Source organism: Grampus griseus, assembly GCF_964374135.1.
Source record: "Grampus griseus genome assembly, chromosome: 2".
NCBI classification, from domain to species: Eukaryota; Metazoa; Chordata; class Mammalia; order Artiodactyla; family Delphinidae; genus Grampus; species Grampus griseus.
Genome location: NC_139018.1, coordinates 43,229,980 through 43,246,285, shown reverse-complemented (window position 1 = coordinate 43,246,285; position 16,306 = coordinate 43,229,980). Strand labels below are relative to the sequence as shown.

General features: G+C 42.1%; 1 protein-coding gene across 1 annotated transcript in view; it reads right to left on the bottom strand.

The window, feature by feature from the left end:
- Positions 1-14,929, bottom strand: part of SLC35F4 (solute carrier family 35 member F4) — a gene marked incomplete at both ends in the record, with an annotated part of 291,887 nt that extends 276,958 nt beyond the window's left edge. The window contains one exon of the mRNA XM_082649084.1: positions 14,827-14,929. Coding sequence (XP_082505210.1) covers positions 14,827-14,929 — 103 coding nt within the window. The remainder of the gene's footprint in view (positions 1-14,826) is intronic.
- Positions 14,930-16,306: the final 1,377 nt, after the last annotated feature.

The window sequence follows — 16,306 nt, the reverse complement described above, 5'->3', positions numbered from 1 at the left end:
GGTAGGGAGGGTGGGAGGGAGACGCAAGAGGGAGGAGATATGGGGACATATGTATATGTATAGCTGATTCACTTTGTTATACAGCAGAAACTAACACACCATTGTAAAGCAATTATACTCCAATAAAGATGTTAAAAAAAAAAAAGTGGGCAGAAGGTCTAAATAGACATTTCTCCAAAGGAGACATACAGATGGCCAAGAGGCACATGAAAAGATGCTCAACACCACTAATTATTAGAGAAATGCAAATCAAAACTACCATGGAGTATCACCTCACTCTGGTCAGAATTGCCATCATCAGAAAATCTACAAACAATAAATGCTGGAGAGGGTATGGAGAAACGGGAACCCTCTCACACTGTTGGTGGGAATGTAAACTGATACAGCCACTATGGAGAACAGTACAGAGGTTCCTTAAAAATACTGAAAATAGAATTACCATACGACCCAGCAATCCCACTACTGGGTATATACCCTGAGAAAACCATAATTCAAAAAGACACATGCACCACAATGTTCATTGCAGCACTATTTACAATAGCCAGGACATAGAAGCAACCTAAAAGTCCATCAACAGATAAATGGATAAAGAAGATGTGGTACATATATACCACGGAATATTACTCAGCCATAAAAAGGAACGAAATTGTGACATTTGCAGAGACGTGGATGGACCTAGAGACTGTCATACAAAGTGAAGTAAGTCAGAAAGAGAAATACAAATATCATATATTAATGCATAAATTTGGAATCTAGAAAAATGGTACAGGTGCACCTATTTGCAGGGCAGGAATAGAGACACAGATGTAGAGAACAGATATGTGGACACAGAGGCGGAAGCGGAGGGTGGGACAAACAGGAGATTAGGATTGACATATATACACTACTATGTGTAAAATATCAATAGATGGCTGGTGGAAACCTGCTGTATAGCACAGGGAGCTCAGCTCAGTGCTCTGTGATGACCTAGATGGGTGGGATTGGGGAGGGAGAGTGGGAGGGAGGTCCAAGAGGGAGCAGATATATGTATATATATAGCTGATTCACTTCGTTGTACAGCAGAAACTAACACAACATTGTAAAACAACTATACTCAAACAAATAAATAATTTTCTAAAATTCATCCTGGGGAGACCTTGGGAACCAGTCTGCCCTGGGAAAGGATAAACTAGTTTGTGGTCTGTGTCAGGGGATAAAAATGGGAGCAGTGCCTTTATCAAATAAAGTCCTCTCAAAACTTGCTCTTTTGCCATAATTTTGGTGCAAACATTGGAGATACTGGCAGCTATGCTATTTCCCTTTAGCAAATGACTGCATATCTCACAACTCCTGATTTTCTATTATATGTAGATGAGTGTCACCTAAGGAGAACACCTATTCTGTGAGCTTTTTAGGAAACATGAACGTTTGTAATGTCAAACAAACTGCATATGGGGAGGAAAGTAGGTTGTACTGCTTTGGTGATGAGAGTAGCTTTGCATATCAGTGTAACTTGCTGCATGTAGTAACCTAAAATATTGCCAATGATCCAACAAGAAACCTTTTCTATTACCTTGAAAGTCAATTCCATCAGAGCCAGTGAAGAGAATGTGGACTTCTCTTTGACTACTTTGAAGCTAATATCTTTTCAGAAATCTTGACTTGAAATCTTTGAAGGACATTTGTATCACCTTGAGGAAAAAAATGTGAAGCCCATCCTTAGTTGTTCAATAAGGAGAACTTCATTCTTCACTTTGCTTACTTTATGGATATGAACATGATACAATTTTGGGGGACTTTCCTGGTGGTCTAGTGGTTAACACTCTGTGCTTCCTCTGCAGGGGGTGCGGGTTCGACCCCTGGTCGGGGAACTGAGATCCCGCATGCTGTGCGGCCAAAAATGACACAATTTTTCATTGAAAGCCTTAAAGTCATTATTATAATGCAGCTGAAAACCACAAGGTCTTTTGGAAATAGAGCTCCTCAGGAAAATAAGGATACAGAGTGATATGTCATAAAATGTCTGTGCAGACAAACAATCTGGAAGTACCTAGATACACTGCAAGATATATTTGAAGACGAATTCTGCTTAGACAAACTTAAAATGAAATATGGATTCATCATTCTTTTTTTGCTGACAAAGACAGCATGGATGATGCAGATCTTGCCTCAAAGATGACCTCAGTGACTTGAGTAGGAATGAAATGATGTGACATTAATTCAACTTGAAGAGTCTTCAAGAAGTTTCTTGATACAAATCTACCTTTCCCTGCCAAATAAGCTATGGGGTCTCTAATTTCATTTGCTACCTCGTATCCTTGTAAGTCAGAGTTTTTAGAAAGTGTTAATATTTTAACCAAGTTGCAGTAAACTGAATATCAAAGATGAGCTGCATATTCTCATGCCTAAGACCACCCCAAATTTTCAGCTTCTTATTCAATCCAAACTATGAGAGCTTTCTCACTAAAATCCACTTTTGAAAACTGAATAAAACTGAAATTCATTTTAGTTAACAATTTTAATTATTTCAATTTTTCCAGATATTACCATCAAATTTCACATACATTCTCATAAAATAGAAAAACAGATATGACTCATTGGAATTATCACTTTTATAGCGTGTTCCTACGAAATAATAAATTTCCAGTGTAATAAAATGAACTGCATGAAAATATTTGGTGTATATGTACATGGGGGGAGTAATTTATAGTTTTATTTAGATTTTCAAAAATGCCTATGTTCCTCTAAAATGTTAAAAGGCAGAAACATTAAAAACAAGTGTTCTACACTATAGAACAATCCTCTAAAATAGTACGTAATTACCATGTCAAGTCACAGGTCATTTCTAACATGAATTTAATCCAATGTTACCTTGAAAACTAGTAATTAAAATTTCAAACGTGATCTGACCCAAGCCCTAAAAAAATGGCCAGGAAGTTCCTATAGAATTGAAATGATCTTTTCAAGTTCAGTTCATTAAAAGCCTACTTAAGAAACATGACAACTAAGTGCAATAGAGTACACTGGTTTGGATCCTGGAACAGCAGGCAAACCTTAAAACTGGTGAAGTCCAAATAAAGCCTAGAGTTTAATTAATGGTAATGTACCAATAGTGGTTTCTTAGTTCTGACAAATACACATTGGTAATATAAAATAATAATAATAGGGGAAACTGGGTGAGGGGTGAACAGAAACATTGTTAATTATCTTTGCAGCTTTCCTGTAAGTCTAAAATCATTCGAAATAAAATGTTGGGGGTTTCTTAAGTCTACTCTAAATTTTTTTTTTTTTTTTTTTTTTTTCTGTAGGTAGGCCTCTCACTGTTGTGGCCTCTCCCGTTGCAGAGCACAGGCTCCGGACGCGCAGGCTCAGCGGCCATGGCTCACGGGCCCAGCCGCTCCACGGCATGTGGGATCTTCCCAGACCGGGGCACGAACCCGTGTCCCCTGCATCGGCCGGCAGACTCTCAACCACTGCGCCACCAGGGAAGCCCTATTCTAAATTTTTAACAAGATTTAATCCCTCAGCAAATATTTATGGAGTGTTCAGGTACTGTTCTGTGTGCTGGGTACATAGTGCTGAACAAAACAGATCCATCCCTTCCCTTATGGAGCTAAGCGAGTAGCAGGCAGGAAAGACATTGATCAGTCACAAGAATCAACATAAATTGCAATCACAGTTTGCAGTAAGTGCTATAAAGGAAAAGTACATGAGATGAGAAAGATGCAAAGCTGGAAGCCTGAGGCAGTGGCACTTAATATGAGACTTGAGGGCTGGTGAGGAGCCAGCCAGGTGACAGCACCAGGAAGAGCGAAGAGCTTGTTCATCAGCCTGGAGGAAGGAAAGGACCTGGAGAACGTGCCAGCATGACCAGAGCATCACGTGGGCATGCAAGCGTGATGCCATCAGAAGAATCCAACCACGTAGGACCATGTAGGCTAGGTTTAGGCTTTTATAGTTTTCCAAAGAAATATGAGAAGCCCTTGAAGACTTTAACCAGAGGAATGGCATGATCCAATTAATGTTTCTAAAATATCACAGTGACTGCTCTGTGGATGTGGACTAGAAAGGAGAAAGACAAGAAGCTCCCACTTGAGGCACTCACAATTTTTTTTAATTAAGGAGAAATAAAAAGTTCTCAACTTCTAAATATATTTGTTCTAAAATGTCCCTGAGAAATAATAATTCATTTTAGATGTATATATTGCTTCTTTAGCATCTGCCACCATTACTCCAGCAGGGAAGACGGTGCTCCAAATGGTTCCCGGCTCATCCGATCTGGATCTTTCCTCCAGAATGCCAATGTAAAACATGGGTGTGAACAAAAATGCAAGATAGATACCAAAGTCACGTGACTTGGAGCAAGGCATCAGCAGCAAAAACGTGCAGGCTCTACCACCCTTAGGAATCTTAGCTTCACAAGAGATAAAGATTTCTTAGTATGTGTGGTTTTCAGAACCATAAAACCATTATTGACCCTCAGTAGTGCCACCCTGGCATTAGCCCAGAACTAAATATAGAAAATCCCAGACTGCAGAATACTGTAATTTTCAATCCCTGTTTAAAGTATACAATGTTAAATGTCACCCTCAGTTACTATACCTTGAGTCTGAAGGAACTGGTGTGTTGCCCTATCCGACCTAGGAAAAGAAATACGTCTTCCAATTTTGATGTAACCAGCAGCACTTCAATAAAACTTAATAAGCAGTCTGCAGTGCTATTGAGTACTTTTAAACAGAACTCCTTAGGGACTTATACTCGAAACAAACACTTGGATTTTCTCAGTTTAGGAATACACTATCTATAACCTCACTAGATATTATGTAGGTACATTATAAGGACTATCAGACCAGAAGAAAGATTGGATCTTGATTGAAGCCTATGATTTAATATGAAAAACTGTTTATGCAAAGCTCAGTGAACCAAATAGCTATTGACTGTCCAGCCAATCACTCCTTTTCTCTGGAAACTACCTCTTGCCCTACTGTCAGTAGGGTTACAGGAGAAAGCCTCTGGCAGCCGTGATGGCATAACTTGACCCTGCCCCAGACCACCACAGTCAATAGGATCGAGAGTGTACACTTGACACAAATTGGGCCAAAGAGTCCCTTTCCCTGGGAATCTGGATTTAGAAGAGATTCTTGCTCAATCTGTCTGCTCTCTTGAATAGAGGACATGTAAACATTGGAACTGCTTGCAGAGGCTATTTTCAACCATTTGGACAAGGAATAGAGAAAGCCAGTCTGCAGCAAGAGACAAGAATGGAGAACATATGCCAGAAAAAAAAACAGATGAAAGGCAGAGAAAGAGGGCTTCCTATCTTCCCTACAACAGTCCGGGACCTGACGCTTATCCCACCTAATCCCTGGCCTTAAAATCCATGGAAGACTCACAGTATCGTTTCAATCACTTCCATTTTTGCTTAAGCCAGTTCAAGTGGAACTCTGTGATAAGAAACCACACAAGCCCTCACTAACACTCCAGGTCTCTCCATTTCATTTAGTCTCAAAGAACTGAGAACCAGCTTGCCCAAATTCTTTAAGCCAAGATCTCTGAAAGGGAATCTAATTCCAGGCTCTGCAAGCAGACGAATGCAACAAAATGAAAAATGCTTATCCTAAAATGTCAAGTGGGAAAGAAGCTGGGCACAAAATTGTATATATCAGAATTATGACTACACTCTAGTTTATATTTGTCAATAAATCAAGAAGTGAAGCCCTACGTACATTACGAAGATTGGAAGGAAATTAACCAAAATAACGGTAGTCATGTTACAGTGACAGGATTATTTTCCTTTTTCTCTATATTATTCTGTGTCTTTAAGTAGTTAAATACTTCATAACATAACAGAATTATAACTTCGAAGACTATGTAAATGTGTTTATATCATAATGATGTATTTTTAAAACTAGAATTTAAAATATCCTATCTGTAATGTTCACCACTATAATAAATAGACCGAAAAGCAACTGCCCCTTTAAGACTCCACATGTAACGGGGCACAGGAAATCACAGGAGTTTAAGGATTTAACCATAACTAGGAAACAAAAGGCTATTCACTTTTGAAAAAATAAAAATAAAAAGACTCCACATGTAAAAAGGAACAATGAAACTTCCAGCAGACTAGTCCCCAATTAATTATCAGCCTTCGCTTCTTCTCCACCTATTTGCCCTCCCAATCCTGTATAAACCCACCTCATCCCATGCTACTCATCTTCAGCTGAGATTTCACCCTTCCCCTCCCCCACTCCCTCCCCCAATTTGTCCACATCCCTCCCCCAACCCCTGCGCTTTTCTCTACTTTGATGTCTGGGTATCTGCACCTCCAGATATGCAGACCCATCTTGTCACCCATAAGCCCTAGATTTGTCTCCTCTATTTTGGATCAGCCCATTGGGAATAATCTCATCACAAATGGCTCCAGCCCATTTTAACCTATCCCCAGGGGCGATCCAGGTAAGCCAGAAAGTGGTAAGAAGTAGAAGGCAACCTTCTCATGGCAAAATAAAAACCATTGCAGACTTGGATAATTTGTAAATTATCTTTAACATTGCTGTAACACAATTTTCAATAACAATTCAGAGTACAACATTGGATAGGAACAAAATGTAAGTGGTAAACCATTTACTTACAAGAAAAAAGTGAGCAAGCCTTTTTGAAATCATGAAGCCGATTCAACTGGTTTCCTCCATGATCACAACAGCTTCCATATACTGAACTGCGCGTTGTATCAGACATTTTATATATGTTATCTTATATAACCCTCCCAATGACCTGTGATGCAACTATTACTATTTCCATTTTACAGGAACAAAACTTTTGATCTGAGAGGTTAAGTTACTTATGCGAGTTTAAAAGTCTAGCAAGTAGCAGAGCAGGGACTTGTGGTCTTTGCATTAGACCTTATGGCCTCAAACAGGTCTTAGATGGGCTTTCTAAAGAAAGTTTATCTGACACTTAATGTTAAACCCATGTGTTAGCTATTAGTAGCAGTAGTATTTTACAATACAAATATCAAGTTTATATATAAATTTATATTTTAAATGAAAAATACATATCAGAATAAACATTGTAGAAACTACATTATGCAACATCAATAACATATACAATGATATTCAGTATCAATGTAGACCTTACAAGTTATAGTTTAAAACTATGTTACAAAGACTTCTTACTACGTATCAATGGTAATTATTTATAACTGTTTATAAAATGCTACCTGTCATATACAAAGAAGCATAAAGCTTATTATCAAGGTATAAAAAGACTATGAACTGGGAGAAATATTTATTGCATTCATTTCACTAGTATGAGACAGTTTTATAACTTAATGCCAGTTAGAGTGCTGAAATGTTATATTAATATCGTACCATGAAGACCAATACTAACCACTTCACAAGGGGGGAAGGACCACACTTTATTTCTTAGAATTCTAATAACTTTATACTATTTTGTATTTTAAAAATTGCCTTTTCCCCATTCAAGTACAGAAAAGGTTATAAAGGCAATAAGGACCCAAATGCAGAAGTTACAAAGGTAAAGTGATCATAAAATACAATTTGGTTTATTCTCATTCTCTGAATAGGCACATCTGTTTAATTCATTCATAGCTGGTGATTTTTTCTTTCCCTCCAATCACTACCACCATGTACACTTTTTCTGTGTGGCAATAATTAACTCTCCAATTTCTTCAACAGAAACTATAATCATTCATTCATTAGTACAATAAACTTCATTGAGCACCCAGAATGTACTCCAGTACACTTTCACTTTGTCTAAGATAAAAATAAATAAAGATAAGTCCCTTCCCTCCCCAAGCTCCCTGGGTGAAGCAGTCTTGTGAAAAGTAAACAGCCCAAAATAGTGTGCTAAATGCTGGAGCAGAGGTGAGTACACAGTATTACAGGAGCACAGAGGGAGGATTAACCCAGCCTGGGGCAATCAGGAAGCTTTACAGAGGACAGCGCATGTGAACTTGGCCTTTAAAGATAAATAGAAGCTTTCCAAAGAGGGAAAAAGGAGACATGGGGAGAGGAAGCCGTTCAGGCCATAGTGTAAAAAGGCACTGAGGACCTGAAGAACATGGGGACAAGAATGTTATTAAAACAATGAGCAGCTTGATGAGACTATGTTCAGGGTTAGCGGAGGCTATGTGAGATATGAAATTAAAAAGAAAAACTGGATGAAAAATTCAACAATGTAAGTAGATTAAGGTGTTTAAATATATGGAATATATGAATTAAATTTCACTTATTAAAATATATAGACAAATGAGAGAAATGTTCAGTACAAAATAAACAGCACCTGCATGGGTCTATGGATATAAAATAGACTGAAAGGGTAGTGTTAGCCAAAATGTTAACACTAATCACCTCTGGCTGGTAGAATTATAAGTAATTTTGTTTTTAATCTCTCTTTGCATCTCTGCCTTCCAGATTTTCTGCATTAAGCATGCATTACTTTGGCAATTAGAGGGGAAAACATGTGCTAAAATAGAACAATGTAAGCTGGGCTCAGATTGTGGCATGCTAAGGAATTTGGACTTTATTCCATAGAAAATGAAGATTTATTCCTGGCATTTGATCAGGGATATGAGAGGAAGATTTGCATTTTAGGGAATTGAATGTTCTTAAGGTGTGCATACTGGATTAAAAAGATTTGAGATTGGGTGAAAGATACAATGGATATGGACATATATACACTACCAAATGTAAAATAGCTAGTGGGAAGCAGCCTCATAGCACAGGGAGATCAGCTCAGTGCTTTGTGACCACCTAGAGGGGTGGGATAGGGAGGGTGGGAGGGAGACTCAAGAGGGAGGAGATATGGGGATATATGTATATGTATAGCTGATTCACTTTGTTATACAGCAGAAACTAACACACCATTGTAAAGCAATTATACTCCAATAAAGATGTTTAAAAAAAAGATACAATGGATAGAACTAAGGCAGTGATAATAGGGATGGAAAGCACATATGTGAGGTAAAATAGATAGGACTTGTTAACTGAATATAGGAGAAGGGGGAAGGGCAGAGTTTGAGGATAACTCCAGGTTTCTGAGCAATTGGTTAGATACAGATATTGGAAGCTAAAAAGCATAATAAGAAGGAAAAGCCATATTTTAAGGACAGAATGATGAATTTAGTTTTATGTGTGACATGCCAGGGGGACACTCAGGTAAGAATTCTAGCAGAAAGTTGAAATATGGGTCTGGGCTCAGAAAAAGTGGACCTAGAAATACAGACACATCAAAGATGGTGAAGCCATGAAACTGAATGTACTTGCTCGGGGAAAATAAAGTGAGAGGAGACAGCTGAGTCTGGAACCTTGGGAAATGCTAAGTCACAGCAATAGTTGGAGAATTGAGAGAGCCAGAAGTTGGTAGAGTTCTTTTTGGAAACACGATGGTCAGAGCTGGGATCAGAGCAAGGACAAGAAGTTTTACTATAAATTTGCAGCTACCGATAGAAAATAACCACAGAACCTGGTCACTGGCAGAGTATAGAAAAAAACAGAAGGCCAACAAGCACAAAAGGCATAGAACAAAGAGAGGGAGCTGGCCACCATCTGAGATGGAAGGCGGGGCGAGGAGAGGTGAAGTAAACATAATAGACTTTACTGAGTGAGATTTCTCCATGGAGGGTGGGGCTTTTTTGAAAGCTGTCAAAGTGACCTACTGCATGCTGTCCTAAGACAGTGATTTCTACCCTTTTTCTTTTTCTTTTCTCTTTTTTTTTTTTACAAACAAGGAAACTGATGGCCACAGAGAGGTGTCTCAGGTCTCAGAGCCAAGTTGCTGGCAGGTTTAACCAGAATAAATTTCCAAACCCCTAGAGTTTAATTCACTACACATCAATATACTGCCTCCTTATACAAACACAAAAAGAAGACTCACCCCAAAAATATTGATAATGGAATATAGTAAAATATAAATGGATTAATCCTTTGACTTGGCTTATGGAATGAATGACTTCTTATAGTAATACAACCCTCTTTGATCATCACCTCTTATCTCCCAGCTAACCACCCACTAGCCTTTGATCCCACTGAGATTTCCAATCCATTGATCCTACCAACTTTTCACTCTCCCTAATCATCTCGATTTTTTTCTCTCCTCTATTCACCAGCTCTAAATGCTATGGTCATTCACTACAATACCTTCCTTGCATACATTCACTACTCCCTTGCCGCTATTATTACACCCACTGGATAATCTGAAACTCTGGTTAAATCCTTCTCTTCACTTGCTCCACGCCACCACAGTGTCAATGAGCATAACAACCTACTGACTGGTCTCGCTTCAAATTTCTGACCAGAAACTAAAGTGCCCTTTAAGGCAGCCAGACAACTTTACTGTACTTCCTCAGTCCGTTTACTCTCCCCATAGAACAATTCACACCTTCTCTTTCCTCCAACATCTACCACCTCCTCCTTTATCCTCACTCTCAGTTGATGACCTTGCTTCCTATTTGGAGAAAATGAAAGCAACCAGAAGAGAATCTCACCAGACTCCCACAATCTCAGTTATCCTCCTTCTAGACCCTTCATCCGTACCTTCTGCCCTATATCCATGTTCCTATCTAAAGCGATGTCCCTTCCTTTGTGCACTAGTTTTGGTACACTATCTCTCCAACATCACTGATTTTTCTTTCTCTATTGAATCATTCTCATGATCATGCAAACATCCTGCAATTGCCTCCCATCTTACAAAAAAAACAACTTTCTTAACCCCACTACTCCCATTTCCTCTGCCCCCCTTTGCACAAAAATCATTGAAGAATTGTCTATACTCACATTTCCAATTCCTCCCTCTAATTCTTGCTTAAGCACATTCTAATCCACCTTCTGCCACCTTACGTGTTCCTGTCAAGGTAGCCAATGATGTCCAGTTGCCAAATTCATGGTCAGTTATCAGTTTTTATTTTCTAGACCTTTCAGCAGCATTGGACTCAGCTAATCTCTTCCCTCTGAAAGTCTTCACTGGCTTCTAGGGTATCATATGCCCCTCTTCTTCTCACCCTCTTAATGTCTCAGTGCCCCAGAGTCAGTCCTTTCTCCTCTTCTCTTCTCTATATACGTTGACTCCTTGGAGATCTCTTTAGTCTTAGACTATAAATAACCATCCAAATACTGGAAAATCCCTAATTTATATCTCCAGTCAGGCATCTCCTCTGAACTCCAAGATTATTCTACGTCTCCAATTACATTTAAACCTTCCAAGATGTATCCTTACCCCTTGACTCCCTAAACTTCTCTGCCTTGAATCTTGCCACACTTTAGCCATTGGCAACTCAAACCCAGTCAAACTAGAAAAGGTGGAATCACTTTTTTACTCCTCTCTTTCTTGCAGATACCATATCCAACTATCAGGAAACCCTATTCAGATATATAGAGACTTTCAAGTATATAGAGAATCTAATTTCAAATATATAGAGACTCTGACCACCTCTCACCTCTGCTACTGCTACACCTCTGGTTCAGGCCACCATCATCTCCCACCTTGGTTATTACAGTGACATACTAACTAGTCTCTCTGCTTCCACCTCTGCCCCAATAGAGCAGTCAAGTTGATCCTTTTGAAATGTAAGTCAAGTCACATCACTCCTCTGTCAAAACCCTGCAAAGGCTCCCAATTTCATTGAGTACAAGCCAAAGGACTTACAATGGCCGGTAAGGCACTACTTCATGTGAGCCCCTGTATCCATAGTGTCCTCATCTCCAACCACTCGCCCAATTATTTACCCCACTTCAGCCATGCAGGCCTCCCCACTCCTTCTCTAGCAGGCCCGGCATGCTCCACCTCAGAGCTTTGCATGGGCTGTTCCCTTTGCCCGGAACGACTTCTTCCCAATGTCTACACAGCAAACTCTCTCACATCCTTCAGGTCTTTGCTCAGTTGTGACCTCCTCAGTGAGGCCTTCCCTGGCCACCCTATTTAAAATTTCCACAATTGCTACCCCCTCAGACTTTTTTAGCCTTTTAACTCTTTTTTTTTTTTTTAGCCTTTTAACTCTTGTTGATATTTTTGTTGAAGCAGCTATCACCTTGAAATACAATACTTTATTTATGTATGTATTTATTTATTATTGTCTGTCTCTTCCGACTAGAACTTAAGCTCTAAAAAGGAAAATACTTTCGTCTGTTTTGTTCACTGATGTATTCCCAGCACATAGGAGGTGCTCAATTAGCACCTGTTGAATGAGTAAATCTATTTCCCCTACCAGACCATAAGTAACTTGAGGTTAGACTAATGCTTTAATCATCTCTGTACCTATCTATCTATCTAAATGTATAGAGATGATTGTATATATATCTTTTATATATAATGCGTATATATTTTTATACATGTTTATATATCTTATGTATACAATGTATATTCTATAGGTATGCACCTTTTACATACATAATATATGTACACATACATTTCTTTTTGCATCAGCCTGACTACTAGAATTTGTTCTGAGCCAGATACTCATCTTCCTGATTGGCAGGGGTGGCAGCAGGACACATTACCATGAGGTTGATCATTAATGCATATTGTCAGAGATGAGTCCCCACCTGCCTCTAGAAAAGTAAATGGCATTGATATCAAGAGAGGTCTCAAACATGACCATCAGAAAATGGGAAAGCCACCTTGCCTTCACATATTACATATTCCTCACCACAGCCTTTTCCTAAATATCTTTCCAGAATTCCCCCAAGCTGTTGCTCATTCCCGGTAACAGCTAAATCAATTGACCATATTGTACTGGTTTGCTTCAATGTGTTTGTTTACTAGTTGAAGCCTACATTAAGGGCAGGATTATTTCATGGTGCTCAGCTGCCTGGCCCTCTTCCAGCTCTCTCTCCTCCTAGCCTCTCTGCAAAATGGCAATCTCTTTCTACCTCTGAAAGCTTAAACACCTTGAAAGGTATTTGACTATCACATAATTCTCTGTCCTTGTGAGATTCTCTGCCTTCACTGTTTGAATTCTGTGGCCCGAAGTTAGCTAAGAGTCCGTCACAAATAACTATGCCAAATGCATCTTTATCCCTTTTAGCTTCAGTTACTGTCTTAACCTGTGCTCTTCCCTCTTTTTGTCCAGTTATTGTACGTCAGATGAAACGTGTGAAGCTATTTCAGCAAATATGAAAAGATAATATGAACATGTCTCTAAAATGTCACTTTTCCAGTTTTCTTTTTGGTTTGTTCTTTATTAACCAAAGTTCCATTGTTATAAGAACTATAATAATATGCTACCCTGGGTCTTGTAATCTCACAGACAGCTTCTACATTTTCTAAGCAACCAAAATCCCATGGTTCCTAATTAAAATATTCAAAGGTGGAATCTAAGTAATCTCTACATGGTATACTAGTGCCTTCGCTTAAGTTTCTAGGGTTAAAAACAAAAAGCCTTTGCCAATAGGAAAAAAAAGGAAGTTTTGAGTCTATAGTATAAAGACTTCAAACCACATTCCACAGCATGTTATTTTCTTTCTAGAAAATTCTAACACTATATAATTACTTTTGTATGGAAAATGAATAACGTAATCTAATGCTAAAAACAGCTAGACAGAAACCATCCAAATCAAATGGGCCTTTCCTGAAGCCAAATGAAGTATTAAACTAGAAAATATCTGTGTGAGGACAGCCCATGGAAGAAAGCTCAACAGGGATGGAGCATAGCGGTGGGGGGGGGGGAGGGGGAGGAGTTACAAGGAAAAAGGTGTTTTTCCCTCTATGTGTTAGGGTTTACTCGTTTCAGAGAAACTGTAACGTTGATTGTACCTCAAATGTCTCAGAAAAATACCAATCAGAAATGCATCTAGGAGCGTCCAAGGCTTCCGGTTAAAAATAACAGCAAAAACATCAATGAAGCTCCATCTATGGCGACAGAAATGCATTGATGGAGAAAAAGTGAAATCCCACCTGCATGGGAATTAAGCCGCAGCTACTCCCCCAATTCAGAGTAAAACGAGCTTCACTTGGGTCGCCGGCAGAACTAATCCCAGCAAACAGAGCCAGTGGGTTCGTGTGTTGGGAGAGAGGGACAGAGTAGAGCGCACCTCATCGCCCTCTCCGCAAAACTGCTCCAGAAACGTGAAAGCGTCCGCACCGCATGACCTCGCTTAGCCGGAAGAAAGGCGGACCGCGCAGAGCGGCCCGCTCCGGCTCAGCGGTAGCCGCGACGTGCGACGGGCAGCTGCGGGGGTGGCCCGGTCGCGCCTCCCCCTCTCACTCACCCCAGCCCCCAGTCTTTTCACGGGTCTCTGGCTCCAAGCTCCCAGACTCGGAGCCCTCAGGTTCCTTCTCTGCCCGAGGTGGACAGCCTCCCAGAAACATTTTAACAAGAGTAATTCCCGCGCTGGCAACGTCTCAACAGCCTGGAGTGAATAGTCTGACCCATCGGCTTCGGGACCCACGTCTGGGTCGGCCTCCGCCGCCAGCTCCACCTCCGAGCCTCCCCAGCGCCCAGCCCGCAGCCTGGCACCCAGTAGGGACTTTGGGGCAGTGCAGCCCCAAGGGCTGAGTCTCGCTAAGTAAACGGCCACGTTAGCCTGCTCGGTCGTGAATAAGGCTGGGGTGAGCCGGCCGACGGCCGTCAGGAGCGCTCACCCGGTTCCCTCTGCGCTTCTGCCCCCAAGGCTACCACTATTTCCAAAGTCCGAGGCGCCAACAGTCCGGACACCCGTTCTCTCTCATGGTTCAGCACCGAGGACAGCGAACACACTTTTAGCCCCGGTAGCCCCACTGCCAGGAGATTGGCTTTAGCCACGCCAGCAGGGCTGCAGGTGTCCGGACGGCGCGCCCTCCCGCATCCCACCCCTCCGGCGCCTGGAGCAAGCCAGCCCCGCGGCATCTTACTTTTCTGACTGGAGTAACCCGGGTAATAGCCATAGTAGCCGGTGATCCGCAGGATCCGGTCCTCGATAGTGGCCACCCCGTTGGGGGCCGCCTTGACATCCATAGAGAGCACGGGGCGGCGGCCCCGGGCGCGGCGGGTCGGAGAGCGCAGCGCGGGGCCCGGGAGCTGGTGCAGGTGCCGCCGCCGGTGCTGATGTTGCAGCTCGTGCTCCCGCGCCCAGGCTCTGACTCCGCCGCCCGGCGCAGCACCGGCGCCGCATCACAGCAGCGGCGGCGGCGGCGGCGGCGGCGGAGCGGCCCCCACTAGGGCCGGCCTCTCTGTCAGCCTGGCAGGTCTCCCGCCCGCCACCCCGCGCACTGCTGCCCGAACAGCGCCCCCTCACCTCCGACACCCACCGCTGCCCGGGGCGGCCCCACCTGCGCGGACTTTCATCATTAACCCTGTTGACCCCTTCCCGGAAGACTAAACATTCCCCAACCCCACCTGCCAGAAGGGACGCTTGGTCCAGGGCGTGGAAGGAGAGGAGAAGGTGAGATGGTGGCCAGGGCTCAGGAAGGAGGGCCGGGGATGGGAGAGACCCAAGCGGAACCAAGGGCTGTTAATGTGAGAGGTGCACGCTGTCGCTCGGGGAGATGACACCTTGGGGTGCCCCCAGGGCTTCGTCTACGCTTGACGTCTGCACCACCAGGGGTCTGCGGATCTGCAAGCGTTCCCTGGAGTTAATCAGTTCTCTCCACTTGCCTAGACGACGGGGAGTCTTTTTTTTTTTTTAAGAAATGAAAAGAAAAATGAGGCCCCAGCAGGTGGTACTTGGAGTGATTATTCAGGTATCGTGGACACAAATACTTATAGAGATCAAGCCTCCAAGTCTGACATTCCGTGTCGGGCCAGACCCTCCATCCGCCCAGTGAAATCTTTAAAGGCTTGGGAGCTGCAGCTGTGCACAGCATGTTTATTTTGCCCATTCCAAATGCCCCGAGGAGAAATGATTTTCTTCTTATTGCCAAAACATCGGGGGAAGCCCTTCAACCTGTACATATCTCTGGGCGGGGGAAAGTTTTAGCTACAATCCAGAGATATTCCTTCCACCTGAGTCTAGAACGTCCTTGAAGCTGTGGGTTCAGAGTGAACACCTCCCCTCAGGTGTGACTCTCCTGTCTTGGCCAGAGAGGCACCAGGTTAAAGTCAGTGAGCAGTGGGGACGATTCCTCGATTCACAGTCTATTCCTCTATTCGCAGTCACCACCTCCTGAAAAATAAGCCTGAAAGTCTCACATCAGAAACTAAACCGGTATGTGCAAGTGAGGGTGGGGTGTGAGCTCATCAGCTTAGAGGTCACTATGTCCACCTGCCATCCAGAGTGAGTTTAAGACACGCCTGCCAGCTTTCACATTTCTAAAGCGGGGGTGGGGGGGGGATGGAGAAAGGACAAAAACCAGTCGACTTCTGTGCCCTCTCAGAAACCTCCCAAGGACCTAT